Source organism: Megascapheus bottae, chromosome X (assembly GCF_031878675.1).
Source record: "Megascapheus bottae isolate mThoBot1 chromosome X, mThoBot2.hap1, whole genome shotgun sequence".
Classification (NCBI taxonomy): Eukaryota; Metazoa; Chordata; class Mammalia; order Rodentia; family Geomyidae; genus Megascapheus; species Megascapheus bottae.
In genome coordinates, this window is record NC_143547.1 from 5,718 (window position 1) to 27,482 (window position 21,765).

General features: G+C 45.5%; 1 protein-coding gene across 1 annotated transcript; it reads right to left on the minus strand.

Annotated features, from left to right (window-relative positions):
• Positions 1-20,380: 20,380 nt before the first annotated feature.
• LOC150040351 (uncharacterized) lies at positions 20,381-21,056 on the minus strand. Its single transcript, XM_090326562.1, has one exon. The coding sequence runs from the start codon at positions 21,029-21,031 to the stop codon at positions 20,381-20,383; it is 651 nt and encodes a 216-aa protein (XP_090182688.1). The 5' UTR covers positions 21,032-21,056.
• Positions 21,057-21,765: the final 709 nt, after the last annotated feature.

Here is a 21,765-nt window from a genome sequence, read left to right on the forward strand (position 1 = left end):
CTGGTCTATAACAACTCCAACACCAGCTCGTCACTAGGAGACAGGAAACCAAAGGCTTGAGGGGCATTTATTGGGCAAGATCTTCATCCTCTGGTTAGAACTGTGATTTAAGAATGTATAGATGAGCTAGGCACCCTGGCTCACGCCTATAATCCTAGCTACTCAGGAGGCTGAAATTTGAGAATTGCAGTTCAAAGCCAGCCTGGGCACTAAAGTCCATGACATTCGTATCTCCAGTTAACCACCAGAAACCAGAAGTCGTGCTGTGGCTCAAGGGGTAGGGCGGTAGCCTTGAGCTGAAGAGCTCAGGGACAACGCCCAAGCCCAGAGTTCAAGTCACATGACCGACAAGAAAAGCGTGTAGAGATGCCAGGTGCAAGTGGCTCACACCTGTTATCCTAGCTGCTTTGGAGGCTGACATCTCAGGGTAGCAAGTCAAAGCAGACCCAGCAGGAGAGCCCGTGAGAGCCTTATCTCCAATTAACCACCAAAGGGGCAGTGTGGCTCAAAGTGAGCTCGAGTGCTAGCCTTGAGCTGAAGAGCTCAGGAAAAGTGACCAGACCCAGAGTTCAAGCCCCATGACTGACCAAAAAAACGCAGGGTGTATAGGGGGCCTGAGGTAGACATGAAGGTGACTGTATTTGTGGGTGCATTTTTTATCCTGTTTCCCTATATCCCAACCCTTCATCCCACACTGCTGCTTCCTTCCTTCCTCCTTTCCTCCATGCATAATGCCATGTCTGATAGGCAGGGGCGTTTCTGGACAAGACCCCTGACCTGAGGCAGGGACCTGCTCTGGGCTCCCTGGGGAATGCCTGGGCTGTCCTGGGAGCTATGCGTGTTAAGTGAGGTTCAGTGACATGGCTGTCACCTCACAGGTGTGATGGGAAAGCTGTGGTGCGGTTGAGCTCTGTGGTGACACAGGTTTTTCTCTTGAAAGAAGTTGATTATCATCATTTAAGAGCCACACCTGCGCTGATCTAACGTCTTTACCTTACAGGTGGGGGCACGTTCTCCCTACCAAGGGCCATTTGGATAGTTATAGTATTATGGGCCACACAAAGTTACTGATACACAAACAGAAACTATGTATGTGGTCCTGCACTAAATGATTTTTCTGTCTTTATCCTGCCAGAGTCACTGGCAGCCTAGCAGCCGCCCTCACGTGTGGCCTATGAGAGCGAGAAAGCCTATGTGAGCCATGGGGCCCAGAAACACGTGCTCTGGGGGGCGACCCACAGGGGGAATTCATGTACAGGCAACATGCTTAGAGAATGGACCAGGCCTGGGGATGTAATTCAGTGTTAGACTCTCCAGTATATGCAAGGCCTCAGGTTCATCTTGTGCACTGTCAGAAAGAATAAACCAAGCTGGGTGCCAGTGGCTCATGCCTGTGTTCCTAGAAACTCAGGAGGCTCAGTGCCCAGAGGTGCAGCCCCATAACTGATGTTCCCCCACCCCTCCAAAGAAACCCCAAAATTCTTTTTTTGTTTTTTGTTTTGTTTTTCGGTCGGTCCCAGGGCTTGAAATCCGGGCCAGGGTGCTGTCCCTGAGTTTCTTTTATTTAAGGCAAGCCCTCTACCACTTGAGCCACAGTGCTACTTCTGGCTCTTTTGAGTAGTTTGTTGGAGATAAGAGTCTCACATAGTTCCCTAGCTGGCTTTGAACTGCAGTCCTCACATCTCGCCTCCTGATCCACTGGCACCCCACTTCCAAAAAAATCAAGATTAAAAAAAAGGCAAAACTAGCCGGCCCCATAGTAGAAGGAAGGGGGCAAGAGTGTGGCCTAGTGGTAGAGTGGTCATCTAGCATACACAAAGCCCTGGGTTCAATTCCTTGGTACCACATACACAGAAAAAGTCAGAAGTGGTGCTGTGGCTCAAGTTAGCCTCAACAAAGCTCAAGGACAGTGCCTAGGTGCTGTGTATGCTCTCAACTATCATCATACGACAGAATTTAGAAAAAATAAACATTCAGTATGAAAGAACAGATGAGGAAAAACACTATGTGCAGCAAACCCTGTTGAAAATGTGTGATTTCCCTTGACATCACACATCTACAAGCACGAAGGTACATTTCAGTCTCACCTACCCGTGACTGCTGCCACAGTAAATCATTTGTTTTTCTCCCAGTTCACAATTTCTTCGAGTTCACAATGAATATATATTCACGTGAAAAAATAAAAGTGAAAGAATTTGTACAAATGTTAAAAATGAATTCATATCAGCACTTAATTTCAGATCAAACTTTTTGTTACATAGCTTATGCTATCATCCAGTGGACAAATGCAAGAATGCCTAATACTTCACGTTTTGCTAGTAACTTTATTTCATGTGGTCCAGATGCCATCGTGTGGACATATGCAAGAATGCACTGTACATGAAGAATAATAGAAACTATTTGGGGGAATAATATAGTTGCTCTATCTTTGCTGCCACCCTGTGGAGACACGGAAGAATATGACTTGGTGAAAAATACAGATACATTCTTTAAATATTGGTAACGATTTTATCTGTAGCCTTATTGTTAAAGCTTAATACATATGCATACAAAAATGTTAGAGAATTCATAAAACTTGTAGGGAATAAAAATACATGAGATATAATGACAAATACCTATAATCCAGTACTTAGTCTCTTAGCCTGCAAAAAACAAGAGGTTTTTGTGTTCAAGATAAGGCAGTGCTACATAATTGTACTTTGAGGGGGGGGGAGAGAGAGAGAGAGAGAGAGAGAGAGAGAGAGAGAGGAGAGAGAGAGAGAGAGAGAGAGAGAGAGAGAGAGAGAGAGGGGGGGGGGGAGAGAGAGAGAGGGGGGGGAGAAGAAGGAGGAAGGAAGGAAGGAAGGAAGAAGGAAGGGAGGGAGGGAGGGAGGGAGGGAGGAAAAGAACAGGAAGGAAAGAAAGGGCCTCCGGAAAGTTCTGAAACCCACATCCATGAATAGCATCGAAAGCCAAGTGCATATTTGCAATATGGGATCTAAAATATCTGAGCCCTGACATTTTTTCCTAATTTTTGTTTTTAGAGGATAAAGTATTAATTTTGTCTCCTGGTTTCAGTAAGTTTTAGACTCTGGTGGGGTAGAGAACTACTGTTCTAGCTGCTGGAGGAAGTGAGACTGGGTCTCCACCAGGAGCAAGGCTGCTGCCTGCAGGGGCCTTGGTGAGAGGTGACACCAGTAAGAACCCAGGGACGTTTCAAGTGAAGCCCGCTTGCATCCATTCGGTTCTCATACTTCTGCTTCCTCTGCAGGTGCACATCATCGGCTTTCTGGCTCTGGACGCCTTCTTTGGGTTCTGTTCTGCACCAGAGTGCCTCCATGCACTTCCTCCTCCACTTGTTAGGTTCTTGAAATCTTAGCTACACGCTACACAGAGGGCTCAGCTCTGAGTATAGAGGTTCAAAGCCAGCCCAGCAGGAAATCCCATGAAGCACTTATTTCTAATTAATCAGCAAAAAGCCAGAAGTGAAGGTGTGGCTCAAGTGACAGAGCACTAGCCTTGAGTGAAAACTCCAAGCAAGAGCCTGGGGCCCTAAGTTCAAGTCCCAGTACCAGCATATACACAACCCCCCCAAAAATCATCATGTCCAGTATCTAGGGCAGTAGCATGAGGTGAGCCACAAATGCCTTCTCCAGCTCTGCCCCTGATGCCTGGCAAGATACAGCCTTCATGGTCTTTTTCTCTTCCCTCCCTCCCTCCCTCCTTTTTTCCTGTCAGTAATGGGGCTTGAACTCAGGGACACTGGTATCTGAGCTCTATAGTGCCACTCTGTTTTTTTGGTAGTTCATTGGAGATAAGAGTCTCGTGGACTTTCCTGCCTAGGCTGGCTTTGAACTTTAGTCCTCAGCTCTCAGCCTCTTGAGTAGCTAGGATGACAGGCGCGAGCCGCCGGTGCCTGGCCTTCCTGCCTCTAGAGCGCTGGCCCTGCTCTCTCGGTGTAGCCTCCCTTGGCAGGGATTTCACCTTCCTGCCATCGCGAACTTCCTGGGTCTCCATTGCAGCCTTCCCTTCACAGCCACTTTGGGGGCTGCCAGCAGGAACTCTGAGGCTGCCACAATACTGCCTGGCCTCACACACTGTACAATTCTTTATACAAAGTCAACACAGCTAAAACGGCAACAGGGAGGGCCCGAGGCAACATCAGCACACAGCAATGCACTTACGAATACAGAAGAACTTTACAACTAGGAACTAGCCAGGTTATTAACCCAAACAAGAAATTAACTAGTATTTTAAAGAAGAAACAAAAAGGAAGGAAAGGCTGTGTGGATATATTTAATCTACTTTATGAGTCATGGTATAAAAAGTATGTAGAATACAAAAGCTCATGCTGGAGCAAAACCCTCTTGAGTTCAAAGAAAAGTCTGAATTGTGGAATTCTGAGAAAAAAATGGATTCTCTACACAGAAAACTTGGCCAGGTGTATTACTTGGAGTATAATTTTCATTTCTTCACAACACGCTTATGCAGTTTCTTTCCATACAAAATGATCTCTCAAAAAAAAAAGTGATCTCTCAGCTTCCAGTGAAGTGTGCTAGTATGAGGGAGCTCATACCTCACGCCGTGTGATCTGGGCCCATCTGTCCACATCTGTTGATGGCTCTGTGTGGCTGAAGTACGGCTTAAGTTCTATCGTGCCTGAATAAAACTAAGAAAGTTGGCCATCTCAAAACAATAAAAACACTGGAATGCATTCAAACATTACATCAATAACCTTTAAACAAGTGGTGCAAAAATAGTTCCGCATAAGGGAAGATGTAACAAAATCAAACAGATCGGATCAAGATAGGAGCAGATGTGGTATGTGGTCCATTTTATGTTGATACCACAAGCCTTGGCACCGCAAGGAACGAGGCATCCAAAGCAAATACACCACCAAGGAAAACCTCTGAGTCATGTAAGAGAATTTCTCCAAAGCCCAGCCTCCTCTCCAGCAGAAACTGTTCTCCTGAAGGCCACCCTGAAAACAGTACAGCAGTGCAGACACAATGCACTGATGTGACCAGGGGGTCACATCATGGTTTTTCCCCTGCAAGCCTTTTGCAAAATGGAATCCTCTTGTTTCACGTTCCAAAGGGAAGAAGCCTTCACTTCTTATGTAGCTTTTCCTTTCTCTGCTACCTAAGAAACCACTCCCATTTTTACACACTTGTCCTTGAACTTGGATTTTGCAGGAGATTTTCTTGCAGTTGCCCAAACTGGACCCTCACAGATGTTTCAACTAGGAAGTTCACACAGCGTTCCTTAGGTGACTTGCTTGCGGTACCTCAGGTCAATGTGACAGATGTTTCCCCAGCACTGGAGGAGGAATGAACACTGATCAGTGCTCTTATCGAGGTCCCAGAGGTTGATCTTGATCAGGAAGCGTTGGGTGTAGTGCCAGCTGCAGAGAGCAGGTTGGACTGGTCCGAGCCGTGGTTACAGTAGCTGAGGTGAAGCATGGCGAGCAGGGGTGTGTGGCAGCTGCGGAGGCCCAGGGAGACACCCGTTTTGCCCGGGCCAGCCAGGGGCAGTTCTGTCATGGTGGGCAGCTTACTCCGACTGCCCATTTGCCTGGCCTGCTCCGTGTGGGTTGTCTAGGGAACGGGTTGGTGGGCAGAGCATGTGCTTCTTGGAGATATTGGTCCACTGAGGTGGCGGGACGGGAGCGGTGACCAGATGCTGCTGCTGGATGTTAGAAGTGTGATGATCTCGCCGTGGTTCAAGTCTATACTGTGCCACAACTGGGTGCCATGCAGGCAGCCCTGGCACCAGGCACCGCTGCAGGATGGAGCTTGGCTGCAGCCAACCAGGGACTCCAGACTAATTCATGTCCTGGCACAAGCAGTGCTCTCTGCCCCTGGATCGCAATTGTGGCATCGCTTCTGGCACTGGAGAGCCCCTGCCGTGGCGCAATATGGAGGCCTGAATGAGCTCTCAGGGCCTGCAGTCCAGACCTTGTGAATCACTTCTGCATATATGTATGTGTATATATATATATATAGTTTCCACCCATCCCAACATATTTGAGCAGCTGTGCAGATCCCAATGTGCTATCTTCTACCTCCAGAAATATCATTCCATCTCTAAAAACTAACCACCAAAAAGCCAGGCTGGAGGTGTGACTCCGGTGGTAGAGTGCCAGCCAAACAAGCCAATTGCTTCTGCCATAAGATAAAAAGGAATCTCCAAACAGAAAAGTTCAGGACCAGAGGTACTCTACCAAATTCCACTACGTTTTTAAAGAAGGCCTAACACCAATGCTCCCCAAAAATCCATCCACTAGAAGGGAAAGGGATGTTGCCAAACTCATTCTATGAAGTCAACATTTTTTGTCTATGTGGCACCAAGGAATCGAACCCAAGGCTTCGTGCATGCTAGGCATGCACTCTACTGCTAGGCCACACTCCCAGCCCACTGCTACTTATTTTTTAAGGAACCCTTGACAAACTGCTAAAATCTCAGTGTCAGTGACCTCACTGATATTCAGATGGTGTCTTGTAGTTGACATACAATGGTATGTGGCGACGTTTGTGAAGGGGTAGGGACCACCACAGTGTCGTTGCTTAGTAAATGCCACCTGCTCTCAGTATGTGTGATGTGTCCCATGTGGAGTTGGGCTTACTAAGGCATAAAGAAGGGGGCACTGAGTACTGACAGAGGCAGTGCTGTATCAAAGAACAGGAAAATGACTATGAGGTGATAACCTGGGAGTCATGAAAAAATGGTTAGGGCAAGTGTAGATGCCTATGTGACTGAGGAATGATGGGAAAGTGTATAGAGAAGTGGGCGGGGCAGTAGATGAAAGCTAGGTATTGTTAGGGAAATGGAGAAAGGAAGGAGCAGGCCAGACTGCAGGTGAGGACTGTTTACTGAGCTGGAGCAGCAGTGAGGGACACAGCCTTCCTGCCGGGTTGGAGCCTGTGTCCAACCTGTGACAGGAGCTGGGTTTTATGGCGTCAGAGCCAGGAGGCAGAGGGGAATGCAAAAGCCACCAGGTCAAGGGAGGTATGTGGGGGGGGTTCTGTTCGGCCTATGATGGAATGTTTACAGCCGGACTTAGATCTATTACCCTGCTGGCGTCAGGCTGTCTGCACTTACGGCCTGCCTGGTATCTGTATGCACCTAAGAAAACAGGGTGTGTGTGGGGGGAGTCAATCCTTCATATTCCATCTTTGGATATACAGAAAGAATGGCTGAGGTAGAGGCAGATCCTTCAAAAAAGTAGAACTGTGGCTCACGTAGTAGAGTGCCAGCATGGAGCAAAAAAGCCAAGTAAGAGCATAAGGCCCTTAAGCTTCAGTACTGGTGTACACACACACACACACACACACACACACACACACACACACTCCAAACCTCAGCCTTCAGCCCACAAATATAATTGTAGCTGCTATCCTCTCTCTCTCCATTATGACTGAAGACCCGATCCATGGTCATGTAGTGTGAACATTTGACAGAGCTGACTCTCCTAAGGACCAAAGCTGGGGCTGAGATCTCGGCTTGGTGATAAGCACTTGCCTCGCATGCGTGAAGTGCTGACTTTCACCGCCCCCCTTGCCAAAAGAAATTAAAAAGGAATAAAAAAGAATTGTCTTCTGCTAGCCCAGCCTTCCTCTTCTCCCTAGAGTAGAGTCTTTGTCTGTAATTGTTGCTGGTCTCTGGCCAGCAGCTAATGTCTTAAGCTCTGTCTTATCTTAGTGTTCATTTCTCCTAGGAATTCCCCAACTTTCTGGCATGAGGAGCTCTCTGATGCTTTATCTTTGGGGTGGGGTGTTTGCAATCTTCTCCTTTCATTTAGTATCACCCTAGCTCCCCCCGCCTTGAGAAATGGGGTGTCTACTTCCCTGCATGAGTCCTCTACTGTCATATGTGCCATGACATGGAACTCTCGAAAAGGACTTGGAGAATATTCGAGAGAGCTCAGGAGACTGCATCTCCACCAGGAGGAAAGGAGAGTCTAGTTCCCAGGTCACAGCGAATCTGTTTCTGATACAGAGCCTCAAACCTATGAATTATGCTCACAGCTGAAATTTTACTTTGGAATAATTTCATATGATACCCAAAACACTACAAGCCAATTTCATTCAAGTCAGTCTTTTTTTCACCTACCATTCTTTCCCCCGTATCTCCATGTTTTTAAAATTATATACATCAGTCAGGCTCCAGGACTTGTAACTTTCCACCAGCAGTGGGCAAGGTCCAAAAAGGGTTCAGGTATGAACCTTTTTGCCAGTAGTGGGGCTTGAACTCAGGGCCTGAGCACTGTCCGTGGACTTTCTCAAGGCTAGAGCTCTACCACTTGAGCCTCAGCACCACTTCCGGCTTTTCCTATATATGTGGTAATGAGAAATCAAACCGGGGGTCTTCATGCATGCTACACAAGCACTCTACAACTTGGCCAAACTCCTGGCCCCCAGGTGTGAACTGTGTGTGTGTGTGTGTGTGTGTGTGTGTGTGTGTGTGTGTGTGTGTGTGTGTGTGAGATCGTGTGGTCTTAGAGCTTGAACTCAGGGCCTGGGCACTGTCCCTGGCCCTTTTGCTCAAGGCTAGTGCTCTACTACTTTGAGCCACAGCTCCACTTCTGGTGTTTTGGTGATTAATTAGAGATAAGCCACCAGCATCTGGCCCTACTTTTACCTATTAAAAAAAGTTATAATAATAAAAGTCCTTCATAGTTGGACATGAACATATTTAATTACTTCAGTCTTGATCTATGGACCTGAAACTCTGTCTCCTTTATTCCATGGATTAGACAAAATATCATTTGGAATTTTCATCACAGAATGTTGGAGAGCATCTATTGTTGTTTCTCCATTTCATAGATAAGAGGAGTTAGGCATGAAAAAATAAGATTTGCCTCATCGAATGAATTCTATAGCAAAAGAAAGTCTAAGGCCAGCTAACATATAGGTAAAAAGTATTCTTCTGGGGCTAGGAATGGCCTAGTGGTAGAGTGCTTGCCTAGCGTGCATGAAGCCCTAGGTTTGATTCCCCAGTACCACATACGCAGGAAAAGCAGGAAGTGGAGCTGTGGCTCAAGTCGCAGAGTGCTAGCCTTGAGCAAAAAGTGTCCAAGGACAGTACCCAGGCCCTGAGTTCAAGCCCCAGGACTGGCAAAAACGCAAACAAATAATCTATTCTTCTATGCCTTCATTTCTGCTATGTCATTGCATAAAGGCTATTTTGCTGTCTTTCTTTTATATTATTAAAAACGTTCATTGTAATTATAAAGGTGGTATACAGAGGGGTTACCATTTCATAAGGCAGGTAATGAGCGCATTTCTTTTTGGATAAGGTCACCTCTTCTTCCTTCACTCTTTCCCAATTTTTCTCTCCTGCCCTCATCCACAAGTTATGTAGTTCATGTTTCACACGTGTCTGCTGCATCTCATCACCCTTTGTCCCTCCATTTCTGTGCCTCTTTTCTTCCTCCAAAGGTAGAAAACTGAACAAACAAGATGCTAAGACTTTCTAATTCATCATCATTTTTATGGTGCAAGGTTTTTAAAGATTTTTTTTCCAGTCTTGGGGCTTGAACTCAGGGCCTTGGCACTGTCCTTGGGCTTTCTCAAGGTTAGTGTTCTGCCACTTGAGCCAGAACACCACTTCCGACTTTTTCTGTGTAAGTGATACCAGGGATCGAACCCAGGGCTTCATACATGCTAGGCAAGCACTTTGTCACGTACTAGGCCATGCTCCTGGTTCTTTAAGAATTTTTTTTATTGTTATTATATAGGCGATGTACAGAGGAGTTACAGTTATGTAAGTCAGGTAATGATCTCATTTCTTTTTGGACAATGTCACCTCTTCCTTTGCTCTCTCCCTCAAGTTGTGTAGTTCATTTTCCACATAGTGTCACCCTTTGTCCCATCATTTCTGTGCCCCATACTATCCCAAAGACAGATAAATGAACAAACAAGACAAAAGTAAAGAAAATAAAAATGACAACAAAGGAGAAAACCTTGTTTCTATTTCCTAGAATTCATTTCAGTAAATAGTTATATATGATCAGAGGCTCATAAGCATTGTGCCTGTGCTCATCCCCTACGATGTCTTCCTTCTGTTCACTGGGTGTGAATTCACAGAGTCTTATATAACTTATCATGCACCAGTGTATTTTACTTCTACCTTTCACATATGAGACAGAATACATGCCATTTGTCTCTCTGAGCTTGTCTTGCCTCACTTAACATTATTTGTTCTAGGCTCATCCATTTCCTTGCAAATGACATAATGTTATTTTTTCTAATGGCTGTATAAAATTCCATTGTGTAGAAGCACCACATTTTTGGATCCGCTCAGCTATTGCAAGACATCTGTACAGTTTCCATAGCTTGGCCATTGTGAACAGTGCAGGATGAATGTGGATGCACAAGTGTCTCTGCACAGCATCCTGGCTTCTGATGTTCTGGGTAGATGCCTAGAAATGGTATGGCTGGGTCATGGGGAAATCTGTTTCATTTCGACAGGAATCCCCAGACTGCTGTCCAGAGGATATTAGGTTACATTCCCACCAACGATGCAACGGGCTTGCTTTCCCCACATCCCTACCAACATTGGTTGTTGTACAAATTCGTGACATTGGCCAGTCTAACTGGGGTGAGATGGAATAATTAATCATTAGCCAGTGATCATCAAATGCTAAAAAAATAAAACAGGTGCATGTCAAGATTACTATTCCAACCTGTCTTTGTGTCTTCAATGAAGATATGCAAGGAGTTAAACCACATATAGAATCTACTTAAATTCTTACAATTTTAACACCAAACTTGAACCTTCTGGAGTTCATTTATTTATTGTTGACCACTTACAACTTCCTAATTCTTGGAAAGTAGCTAGTTTATTTAGAGAAAAATCTCCTGAGAATTCTTGTGCACTGACTGGCTCTTACAAAATAATTTTTAAAAATTATCCTTAAGTTGGGCCGGGAATTTGGCCTAGTAGTAGAGTGCTTGCCTAGCATGCACGAAGGCCCAGGTTTGATTCCTGCTGGTACCACAGACATAGAAGAAAGCCCAAAGTGGTGCTGTGGCTCAAGTGGTAAGCTCTAGCCTTGAGAAAGCCTAAAGACAGTGCTCAGGCCCTGAGTAGAAGCCCAGGACTGGCAAACAAAAACAAAAACAAAAACAGGAACAAAACAAGCCAGCTGCTTGTAGAAACACAAGTAATATAAAAAACAAGTCGGCTAGGCGTGGTAGCTCATACCTGCAATCCTAACTACTCTCGAGGCTGAGATCTGAGGATCATGGTTCAAAGCTAGCCTGGACACTAAAGACCTTGAGACTCTTATTTCTAATTAACCACTAGAAAACCAGAAGTGGTGCTGTAGCAGGAAGTAATACAGCATTAATCTTGAGCAAAAAAGCTCAAGAACAGCACCTAGGCCCTGAGTTGAAGTCCCGTAACTGTTAAACACACACACACACACACACACACACACACACACACACACAAACACACTTTTATTTGTTACTTGAGCTTCAGAGCCTACCTAGTCTCTGCCCTGGGCCATATTTCAGCTATCTCTGAGTAAAATTCAACTAGGATTCATTAAGATCGCATCACCAGTTCTTTAATAGTTGGTTTATCATTCTGGAGTCCAGAAGCTTGAAATCAAGAAATCAGTGGGGTCTTGCTTTCTCTGAATGCTCCAAGAAACCATTGTCCCAGCCCTTCCAGATTCTAGTACTCCTGGTGTTCTTGGCTAGTGACAGCTTAGTCCTCAGTGTCTTCATTTTCACATGGCCTTTCTCTAATTTCATAATTTCTGTGTCTTTATTAAATTATATTTATTTTTTGGAAGTCCTGGGCCTTGAACTCAGGACCTGAGCACTGTCCTTGGACTTTCTCAAGGTTAGAGCTCTACCACTTGAACCACAGCACCACTTCTGGCTTTTTCTATGTATGTGGTACTGAGGAATCAAACCCTGGTCTTCGTGCATGCTAGGTAAGCACTCTACCACTAGGCCAAACTTCTGGACCCTTAAATTATTCTTTCTTATCCTGCATTGTTGTATTTATTTCATTCAATTATTTGAATTTTCCTTGAGTTCAGTTAGCTCTTTCCCTGTATTCTCTTTTAATTCATTCAGGTGCTTATATGTATCCTCTCTTTAATTTTGTTAAGCTCTGAGATCTCATTCATTTTCTTAGTGACTTGTTTAACATGTAATCTACTTCATAACATTGAAGTCCTCTGTCATGGAATTGTTTACTTTTAGAACAGACATGTTGCCTTGTTCATGGGGCTTGAACTCGGCCTGAGCACTGTCCCTGAGCTCTTCAGCTCAAGGTTACTGCCCTACCCCTTAGCCCAGCCCCACTTCCCATTTTTCTAGAGGTTAATTGGAGATAAGAGTCTCAGGTCCTTTTGTGCCAGGGCTGGCTTTGAACCGTGATCCTCAGATCTCAGTTTCCTGAGTAGCTACGATTACAGGCGTGAGCCACCATGCCTAGCTGACTTGGTTTTTATATTATTGTGTTTCTACATTGGTATGTCTCTATTTATGGCCAAGTTTTTGATTGGAGATTTTAATCTCCTATGCTTTTTTAGTTCACAAGAATAGTTAGTGGTCAGATTGTGGTGTCTTATTACTAGATTAGAGATGTGTCTCATTGGTTAAACATTAGCCCCACGTACTCTCAAGGCACTGAGTCTGCCCTTTTACTCCATTCTGGTAGAAGATTAGTGGCAGAAGCAGTTACAGATCACAGACACCCCCATATAAGAATGGAGTCTCTCAGGCTACTGCCAACCCACAGGCTACTCTTTAGATTGGAGTAGTGGAGTACCACCTGTTCCACACCCGTGGTACCCACTGGCAGTTTCTTGTGAGGCTGATTTTTAACAAATCTACTGTGCCACCAATCCTGATCTCCTTGGCTCTTCTGGAGGAAGTTTGTGTGAGGCTAGTGGGTCAATTTTGGTAGATTCCTGTGGCTTTAGTCCTTTCCCTCTCCTTATCTATCTAGCTACCTAGATAGCTATTTTGGCAAGATCTCCTTATGTTGGGCAGGCTCTATTTGCAAGCTGCTCTATTTAAGCATACAATCCTCCTTAATCTTCCAAGTGCTGGAACTATAGGTAAGCACCGTGTGGTATGATGTTGATAATGAAACATTTTCTGGTTTTGAAGAATTCACAGCTAAGGGCACATGGACAGTAAACACTATTCTCCCAAATAAAATGTGACCGGTGTGATGCAGAGGGCCAGGTGAATCAGGGGCACCTCTCAGAGCAGGTGTGTTTTTAAAAGAGGCTGCTGGAATGGGAAGAATTTTCACAGGCAGAGGTGAGCATGGAACACTTTGAGAGAATGGGCATGCGCACCAGCACACAACAAGCAAAATCTCCCATCATAGTGAAACGTGTTTCTAATCTAGGACACAATGGCCCCTCATTACCAACCAAAGTCCACAGCTAGCTAGGTGTTGGTGGCTCATTCCCATAATCCTAGAACTCAGGAGGCTGATATCTGAGGATGGCAATTTGAAGCCAGCTGGGGCAGGAAAATCTATGAAGCACTTATTGCCAATAAATTATTCAGAAAAAGCTAGAAGTGGCGCTGTGGCTCAAGTGGTAAAGAGCTAGCTTTGAAATAAAGCAGCTCAGGGAGAGAGCCAAGGCCTGGAGTTCAAGCCTCAGACCTAGCAAAAAAAATCTACAGCTTACATTAGGGCTCTCTCCTGCTGCTGTGCATCCTGTAGATTTGGACAAATGTATAGAATATATATCTACACCATTATGGTTTCATATAGACCTGTAAGTCCTCTGTGTTCAAACTATTCTTCTTTCCCTTCCCCTCATCCTGGAAAATACTGATCTTTTTTTTCTGACATTCTGAATGTCACATAGCTTGGAGTTATGTTTTGTAGCATGGTGGGGGGGCGGGGTTGTAGGGCTTGAACTTAGAGCCTAGGCACTGTCCCTGAGCTCTTCTGCTCAAGGTTAGCACTCTACCACGTTGAGCTACAGCACCACTTCCAGTTCTTTAGTGATTAATTGTAGGTTATAGTCTCATGGGAACTTTCTTGCCTGGACTGGCTTGGAACTGCAATCTTCAGATGTCGGTGTCAGGAATTACAGATATGAGCCACCAGAACCTGACTTTGTAGCATTTTCACTACATCTTTCCACTGAGGGAATGCATTTAAGGTTCCTCTATGTGTATGAACATATGGCTCAGTAACGCATTTATTTATTTGGGGAGTATTTCTTTTTTCATTTTACCCTTACTAATGGGCATATGCTAAGATTTTCTGTACTGCATATGTGCAAGAGGTCCTTCTAAGCTCAGGTTGAGCTTGCAAAGCTCTTCATTCCCTAAAATCAAAGGTGGTGAGAGGATGTGCTGAAGGCATCTATGGATACGGCAGCCATGTGACGGCTCTACTAGACTCTTAACTGGCTAGAACTTCACACAGCTTCAGTTGCTTACCTTACAAAGGTAACCTGAGCAAGTAATCCTTGTAACTATTTATGGGAAAAGGACACACCAACGAATGCTTGTGCTGTCCTTTCTGGAGAATACATCTTCAGGACTTGCCCCTAGAATTCTGTTTCTGGGATTTTGACATTGTCTGCATCCAACTGTACTAGAAAGTGGCTAAACTTAGGCAGATGCTCAAGTCTCCAATCTGGAAAAACAAACAATCCTCTTTTCAGCTCTGTATCTTGGGTAAAGCTAACTAAACAAGAAAAGGCCACCCACAGTATAGAACTGAAAGGAAAACCATTCTGAGTTGGGGCTTTCTGTGTGCAGGGGCCTTATCCTTTCAGTTCAGGAACCTTTACTTCCTGCCTTCTCCCCTTGGAGGTCTGAACCTGGGGCCTTTTCAGGTTCCCTGAAAGTCTCCTCTCCAACAGTTCTATGAATTCTAAGGTTTAGACTTCAAAAACAAATACGATCATGTGCTGTTTCTCATTCCATGCCTGGCTGATTTCATTTAGCATAATGTCTTTTGTCTTTGGAATGGCTGTCCTACCAACTCTGAGGTAATAGCTCATTGTGGCGTATATTGGCTGTTTGTTTATCTTCTTCTGAGGTGGTCTCTCAAGTCCTTTGCCCATTTTTAAATTGGGTTATTTGATTGCTTACTATTGAATTCACCTCCTTATATATTAACTCCTTATTGGATGTATGGTTTATAAATATTTTCAAACCATCGGTTGTTTCCTGAGGCTAAGAAGCTTTCTAGTTTACTATTACCCCTTTTACTTTGGAGCAGGTCCTGGGGCTTGAACTCAGGATGTGGGCAGTGCTCCAGACTAGCACTCTACAACTTGGGCCACAGGTCCATTTCCAGCTGGAGATGAGTCACACAGACTTTTTTTTTGCCTGAGCTGTGTCTTTGGACTGTGATCCTCAGAGCCCAGCCTCCTGAGTAGCTAGGGTTACAGGGATGAGCCACCAGTATTTGGCACTGTCTATTTTTGTTTTTGATGCTATACTTTTAGGTTCATATCCCCAAACCATAACCACACCCATATCACAGAGTTTTCCCTGTTTTCTCTACTAGTTTTATATTTAAATGTCTTATGTTTATATCTTTAATTTTGTTTGGGCTAATTTTTGTTTATGGTATGATATAAGTGACTAATTTCATTCTTCTGTAAGTAGATATGCAAGTATCCTAACACTATCTATTGAGGAGACTGTGTGTTTTTGGCACCTCTGCCAAAAATCAGTTGCCTATGGATTACTACTGGGATCTCTATGTGTCAGTTTTTTTGGGGGGGCCATGGGGCTTGAACTCTGGCCTGGGCACTGTCCCTGAGCTCTTCAGCTCAAGGCTACCACTCTACCCTTGAGCCAAGACCCACTTCCCATTTTGTAGAGGTTAATTGGAGATAAGAGTCTCTGGGCTGGGGCTTTGTATTGCTGAGCAGGCTTTGAACCCTGATCCTCAGATCTCTGCCTCTTGAATAGCTAGGATTACAGGCGTGAGCTACCACGCCTAGCCTACTGTCAATTTTTGATTGAGCCACTGACACTCTGCCACTTGAGTCACTTTTGACTCCAGGGCTTTGTGTATGCTAGGTGAACACTCTACCACTAGGCTATGCTCCTGGTCTGAGCCATGTTTTCATTGGTATAGGTTTGGGAATTTCGGGATGTGGGGCCTAGCTGAAGGAAGTAGATCTGTGTCTGATAATAAAAATTTATTAGTTTTCAGATTAAAATTTTTCTTTATCTAGAAATCAAGTTGACACTGGTAGATATTTCGAACACTCCTAGGTTTCTAAAACTATTGAAGCTGGGCACTGGTGGCTCACACCAGTAATCCTAGTTACTCAGGAGGCTGAGATGTAAGGATTGTGGTTCAAAACTAGCCAGAGCACAAAAGTCCATGAGACTCTTATCTCCAATAAACCACTCAGAAAAAGATGGAAGTGGTGCTGTGGCTCAAGTGCTATAGCGCTAGCCTTGAGAACATGAGGCTCAGGGGCAGCATACAGGTCTTAAGTTCAAACCCCAGGACCAGCAACAAGAATAAATCAAAATACATAAATAAAACGATTGAATACCTCCTGAATTTGATTAAACTCATCAAAAATAACTGTTGTAGACAGTTGCCTGTGGCTCATGCTTATAATCCTAGCAACCCAGAAGGCTGAGATATGAGAATTATGGTTTGAAGTCAGCCTAGGCAGGAAAGTACATGAGACTCATCTCTACCAAACTCCAAAAGAAGCTGGAAGTGGCCCTATGACTCATGTGGTACAGTGATACCTTGAGCAAAGGAAGCTCAGAGGCAGTATGCAGCCCTAGGACTGGTACACACACCAAAGCAGTTGTATAATTTAGATTCTCCAGGCCATGTGAATTTCTAAACTAGATTGTTTGTTCATTGGCAATATTTTATTTGCTTCCTGCTTTGGGACCTAGAGGATTCATCATAGCAAATGAGTTAAGTAATTGTGCATATTAAGGGAACACATCCGTATTAACTGTATTCTTTGCTTCATTTAATGGGATTGTTTCATCTGACTTAGCTTTTAAAAGACATACTTTTTCACATCTTCCAAAGTTTTCTATTTTTTGAAAAATTTACTTTATTATTGGATACAATTTATAAATGAGGATATTATGTCAGTTTGACACCACGATGTCAGCAATATATTTTGCCAAAGGTAAAGTCCATCAAAATAGGTTAACAAAGCAAAATCTTAAACACTGTCAAAATGAATCGCAATAAAAATATACAAAATACAACTAAAGACATTCTTTACACCACTATAATATTAGCACAAAATTCATTTTGATCTAAATGTTGAAAAAGGATTGTTTGAGAACATTACAATGCACTTATACAAAATAAAATTACAAGATACAAAGAAAATATTTCTGATAGATTGGTAAATGGGATTCAGTCAAGGTAGATAGAAAAGCTGAACAGCAGTGTTGCAGGCTTACACCTTCAAAAGTGAATTTACTGTCTTCACTTACACTACCTTGTGTGTGTGTGTCTGGGTGCTGTCCCTGAGCTTCTTTTGCTCAAGTCTAGCAAAGTACATTTGAGCCTCAGAATAACATCCAGCTAATTTTAGTATTCTATTTAAATTATTTTTAGTTTTTATTTTAAGTAGTATACAAAGGAATTGTATACTTGATCATCTTCCAGATTTTTCCTGTGAAAATTTTCAAAGGGTTGTCTTTCCCTGCTAGTTTTCAGACAATTGTTGGAACTGCTTGCTTGAAGTAACATATACACCATCAGAAGTGAAGATAGTTGGAAATAAAATAGCCACTCCACAAGAATAACACTAATAGTTATAAACCACATTTAAAGTCCTTCCCTGTCAAGTAGGGAAAAAGGTAAATTCAGCTTCAGAGCCAGGTGATAGTGGCACTCAACTGAAAACCTATTTACTAAGGAAGCCGAGATCTGAAGATTCAGTTTGAAGCCAGGCAGGGCAAATAAGTGTGTGCAACTCTTATCTCCAAATAACACCAAGAAGATGGATTGCTATCTTTTCATAGCTTCTTCTTAGTCCACAGAAATGCCTTGGAATTCATCTAGCTTCCCCACTGCTTAAATGACTGACATCCTGTTTTCCAGTCTCAGTTTCAGAGACTTCCCCTGTTTTATCATCCGCTGTCCCAATCCTCTCATCTCTGTGTCTGTCACCCCCAGCTGTCTGGGTGCTGCTCCACCCATGTGGGGATTGTGGGTAGGAGGGGAAGCTGCTGTTACTCTGGACCCTTGGTGGTGTTCGCAAGCAGCAGGAGTGGCTGAGAGCAGGCAGCGGCACTTGGCCCAAGTGCTGGACAGTTAGGGCTTTGACACGGGGCCTAGGAGAGGGCAGTGAAGCCATAGATCCCAGCCAGGACCTGTGGCTGCCGCTCTCTCTCTGGCCACTGAGCCTCTCTCTGGCTGCTGTCACTTTCACATACAACTGCCCACTGCTGCCCTGCTGCCACCCCGTGTCTCCTGTCAGCTGCGCTCTTGTGCCCTGCCTGCCCCCCACTGCTGCTGCAGCCTCGGCAGCCTCAGCCTGGCTGCAACCAGATGCCAGCCCTGCCTCGGGCTCTCCAGTGCCATGGCAATTGTTTTCTGGCCCTGCTGCTTCTCTGCTGCCTCAGGATGCCGCCTCCCTTGCACTTGTTCCCCTCCGCCCTCAACTGTTGTCTTCTTCCCTTCACGATGCCAGCTCAGCCACTCCATTATGGATGAACATGGAAACGAGGCAGGAAAGACCGCTGCGGAGCTCCTGGTGAATGCTGTGGCTGAAGCACTGAGGGCCTCACAGGAGTCTCCAAGCTGCTCCCAAATGTAGCTGAGCTCTGCCTGCTGATGTAGCCACAAGGGGCATGGGACAAGGAAGTCTGCACCAATCAGAGGAGCCGTCATTTGCGTGCGTGACCAATGGCAGGCCTTCTGCAGGGCCCCCAGGGAAAGAAGGGCTTGCCCTTAGGCCTGGGTGGAGACTGAAGCTGTGGTGGCCAAAGTTTGGTGCCTTCTGCAGCTGGGGCTTTGAGCTCAAAGTGGCTGGGCTGCCAGGCACCTGTGGCTCACATTCCAACGCTGGCCACCCCGAGGCTGAGACCTAAGGATCACTATTCAAGCTAGAGACTGAGACCTAAGGATCACTCTTCAAGCTAGCCGAGGCAGGCATATCTGAGAGTCTTATCCCCAATGAACCAGCCAAAGCTAGACCTGGAGGCTTGGCTCAAGTGGTGAAGCGCCAAGCATGAGTGCAAAGGCCTGGGGAGAACTCAAGACCGAGTTCGAGCCCCAGTTCTGACACACACAAAAAGAAGTGGGTGGTGCTGGCACGATGGCAGTTCGGTTGCGTGGGTGGCAGTCCTTTCCTCAAGGCAGCCAAGCCCCTGGGAAACACTAATAGCTGTCAATTGAAGGAGCCAACCCATTCCCCATCCCTAATACCTCAGCACGTGTACATGAAAAAGACACTTTCAAAAGAGTTACTTACAACCAAGTGGGTCACCACCAAGTGTGGCAATCAGTCACACCGCCTTAACATTATGTAGCAGTGCTCTAATGGCGCTTGGCTGACTTGAGGCCCCAGAGAGGGGTGGGTGCTTACCATGTCTCTCCTGTCCACTTATGCAAACCTATAATCAAGTGTGGCACATTGAAGATGACACTTTTCCTTGATCTTGGAATTGCCAAATGTCCCCTGGAAGAGCAAGCAACGCCATCAGTACACCCCTCCCATAGCCAAACAGCTCTGTTTGGTCCGCAGTGTCCACAAGACCCTCTACACAAGCAGCAAGAGACTCACCAGCCTGGCTCATTGGTACATCCGGGCGCACTAGCTCCCCCAGGACCCACTTTTCCCCTAGTGGACCACGGGGGGATGTCTGGACACATTGTGTCCACAGCTGGGGCAAAAGACTGATATTTACTGGTATTTAAGTGTAGACAAGCAGCAGCTCCAACGATGTAACAAAACACCTGCAGTTCACAGCCTCTGTACCCCAGAGGATCCCAACCCACAGTGTCACCGGTGCACGGCTAAGAAACCTGCCAGGTCCCACCGATTCCACCACCTTCACGACCTGTAAGGTGGAAATGGGGTTGGTGCCATTGTGCTTAGGCCCGTTCTTTTGCAAACTGTCGCCTTGCAGCTGGTTTTGTTGGTAGCACAAGCTTGCCTTATACCAGAATTTCCCCCTACTTGGGAATGGGGCTGTTTGTGCATAGGCGTTGTTGCTATGCTGAGTTGGGGTAGAGAAAGAAAACCTTCCAGGACAGGGAGGGCCTTACGGAGTAGGAAAACAGAGGGATTAGACGCTGTGCGATAACATTTTGGTCTTTTATTTTCCACGAGCATACGGGTACCAAAATCGTGGGTTCTCGGAGGACTTGGGTACAGCTGGTTACTGGGCAGATTTCCCCCCGTGGCAGCCCTCATCAGTGCTGCCCTCACTTAGGGCTGGTATTGAGCCATCACCGGAGACGAGCTGGCCTCCTCTCTCAGGGCACAGGTTTCGTGGAGATACATGGCTGCGGTGGAGAGGGACAGGGTCACGGTGAAAATCCCCAGGGGCAGCACATAGGAGAGGTGCTTGGTGTACACTTCATTTTTCCGAACCGGGAATGTGCTGGTAAATTCGAAGGTGCTGTGCCCATAAAAGTCGACAATATGGTTCCAGAACACAGCCGTGAGCGTGCAGAAGCTGCTTAGCAGTAGGAAGAGCACGGAAATGTTGTAGTGAGAGCGCAGGAAATCTGGGTATGGCGCCTTAATCCAACTGACCAAGATGGCTTCCGTGCTGAAGATCAGGACCACCGAGTTCATGAAGCTGGCCAGCAGGATGAGATCTCTTCCGTACAGGATTTCTGGGGGGATGACCCAGCTGTCGTTGCCGTTGCTGTGCATGGTCGCACTGATCAGGGAATCCGAGCCGTTCCATGTCTGGTAATAGTAAACTTTCCAGAGCCCGATGAAAACCACCTCAACTTGGTTGGCATCAAATTCCCAAATACGCCAGTGTCGACTAATTGCCAGTATAATGCCCAGAGCCCACGTGATGTACGTACAAACCAGGGCAGCGAACTCCATTCTTCCTTGTTTCATTTCTGAGAACCAGAACGTCAATTTGAGGATCCTTGAGGTCAGACCGGGAGCGCCATGGAAGAAAGCGGGGAGAGGAGAAAGAAGCGAGCGTCAGCAGGGCGACACGGAGCGGTGACCTATGCTAGCGCTCACGTCCATGGTCTGACAGCTATCGTAAGCATTCTGTGTCCATGCAAGTGTCCTGTCTAGGTCGGGGAGGCTTGAAATCCAAGGCCAGGGCAGGACCATCCCTTAGCAGGTGCTCGCCTGCACACACAGCCGCGCAGGACACTGTCCGGTTGGTGTAAGAGGATTGGGAGGAGAAGCTGACAGGATCTGTCACGAGTTGAAATGTCCCTCTGGCTTATCCAACAACAAAAATTCTCATCATCTATTGAAAGCCAAGCATCTGCCGCTAAAGGCTATGCAAAGAGATGCTTGCCTGGCAGGATTTCACAGAGAAAAGTTAGGCGTAACGTCAGCGTCCACACACAGAGAAATGCTCAAAACTACTGTGGAATTTCCAAAAATATTCTTCTGGGTCAAAACAAGAATGAGTTAATCTATATGAGTTGGATGTTAAGACCATAAAAGAAAACAATCATACATATGGGGCATTCACTGGTCTCAGAAAAGGACATACTTGCTTCTTTTTCCTTTCTTTTTTGTGCCGGTACTGCATTTTGAACTCAGAGCCCCACCTTCAACTCAACAGTGCCCAACCCTGATTTTCTTATTCTTTTTTTCTAAGCCTG

Bases quoted from the DNA above. Each gene is read 5' to 3' on its own strand.
- LOC150040351 (XM_090326562.1), bottom strand. From the start codon at position 21,031: ATGAAACAAGGAAGAATGGAGTTCGCTGCCCTGGTTTGTACGTACATC.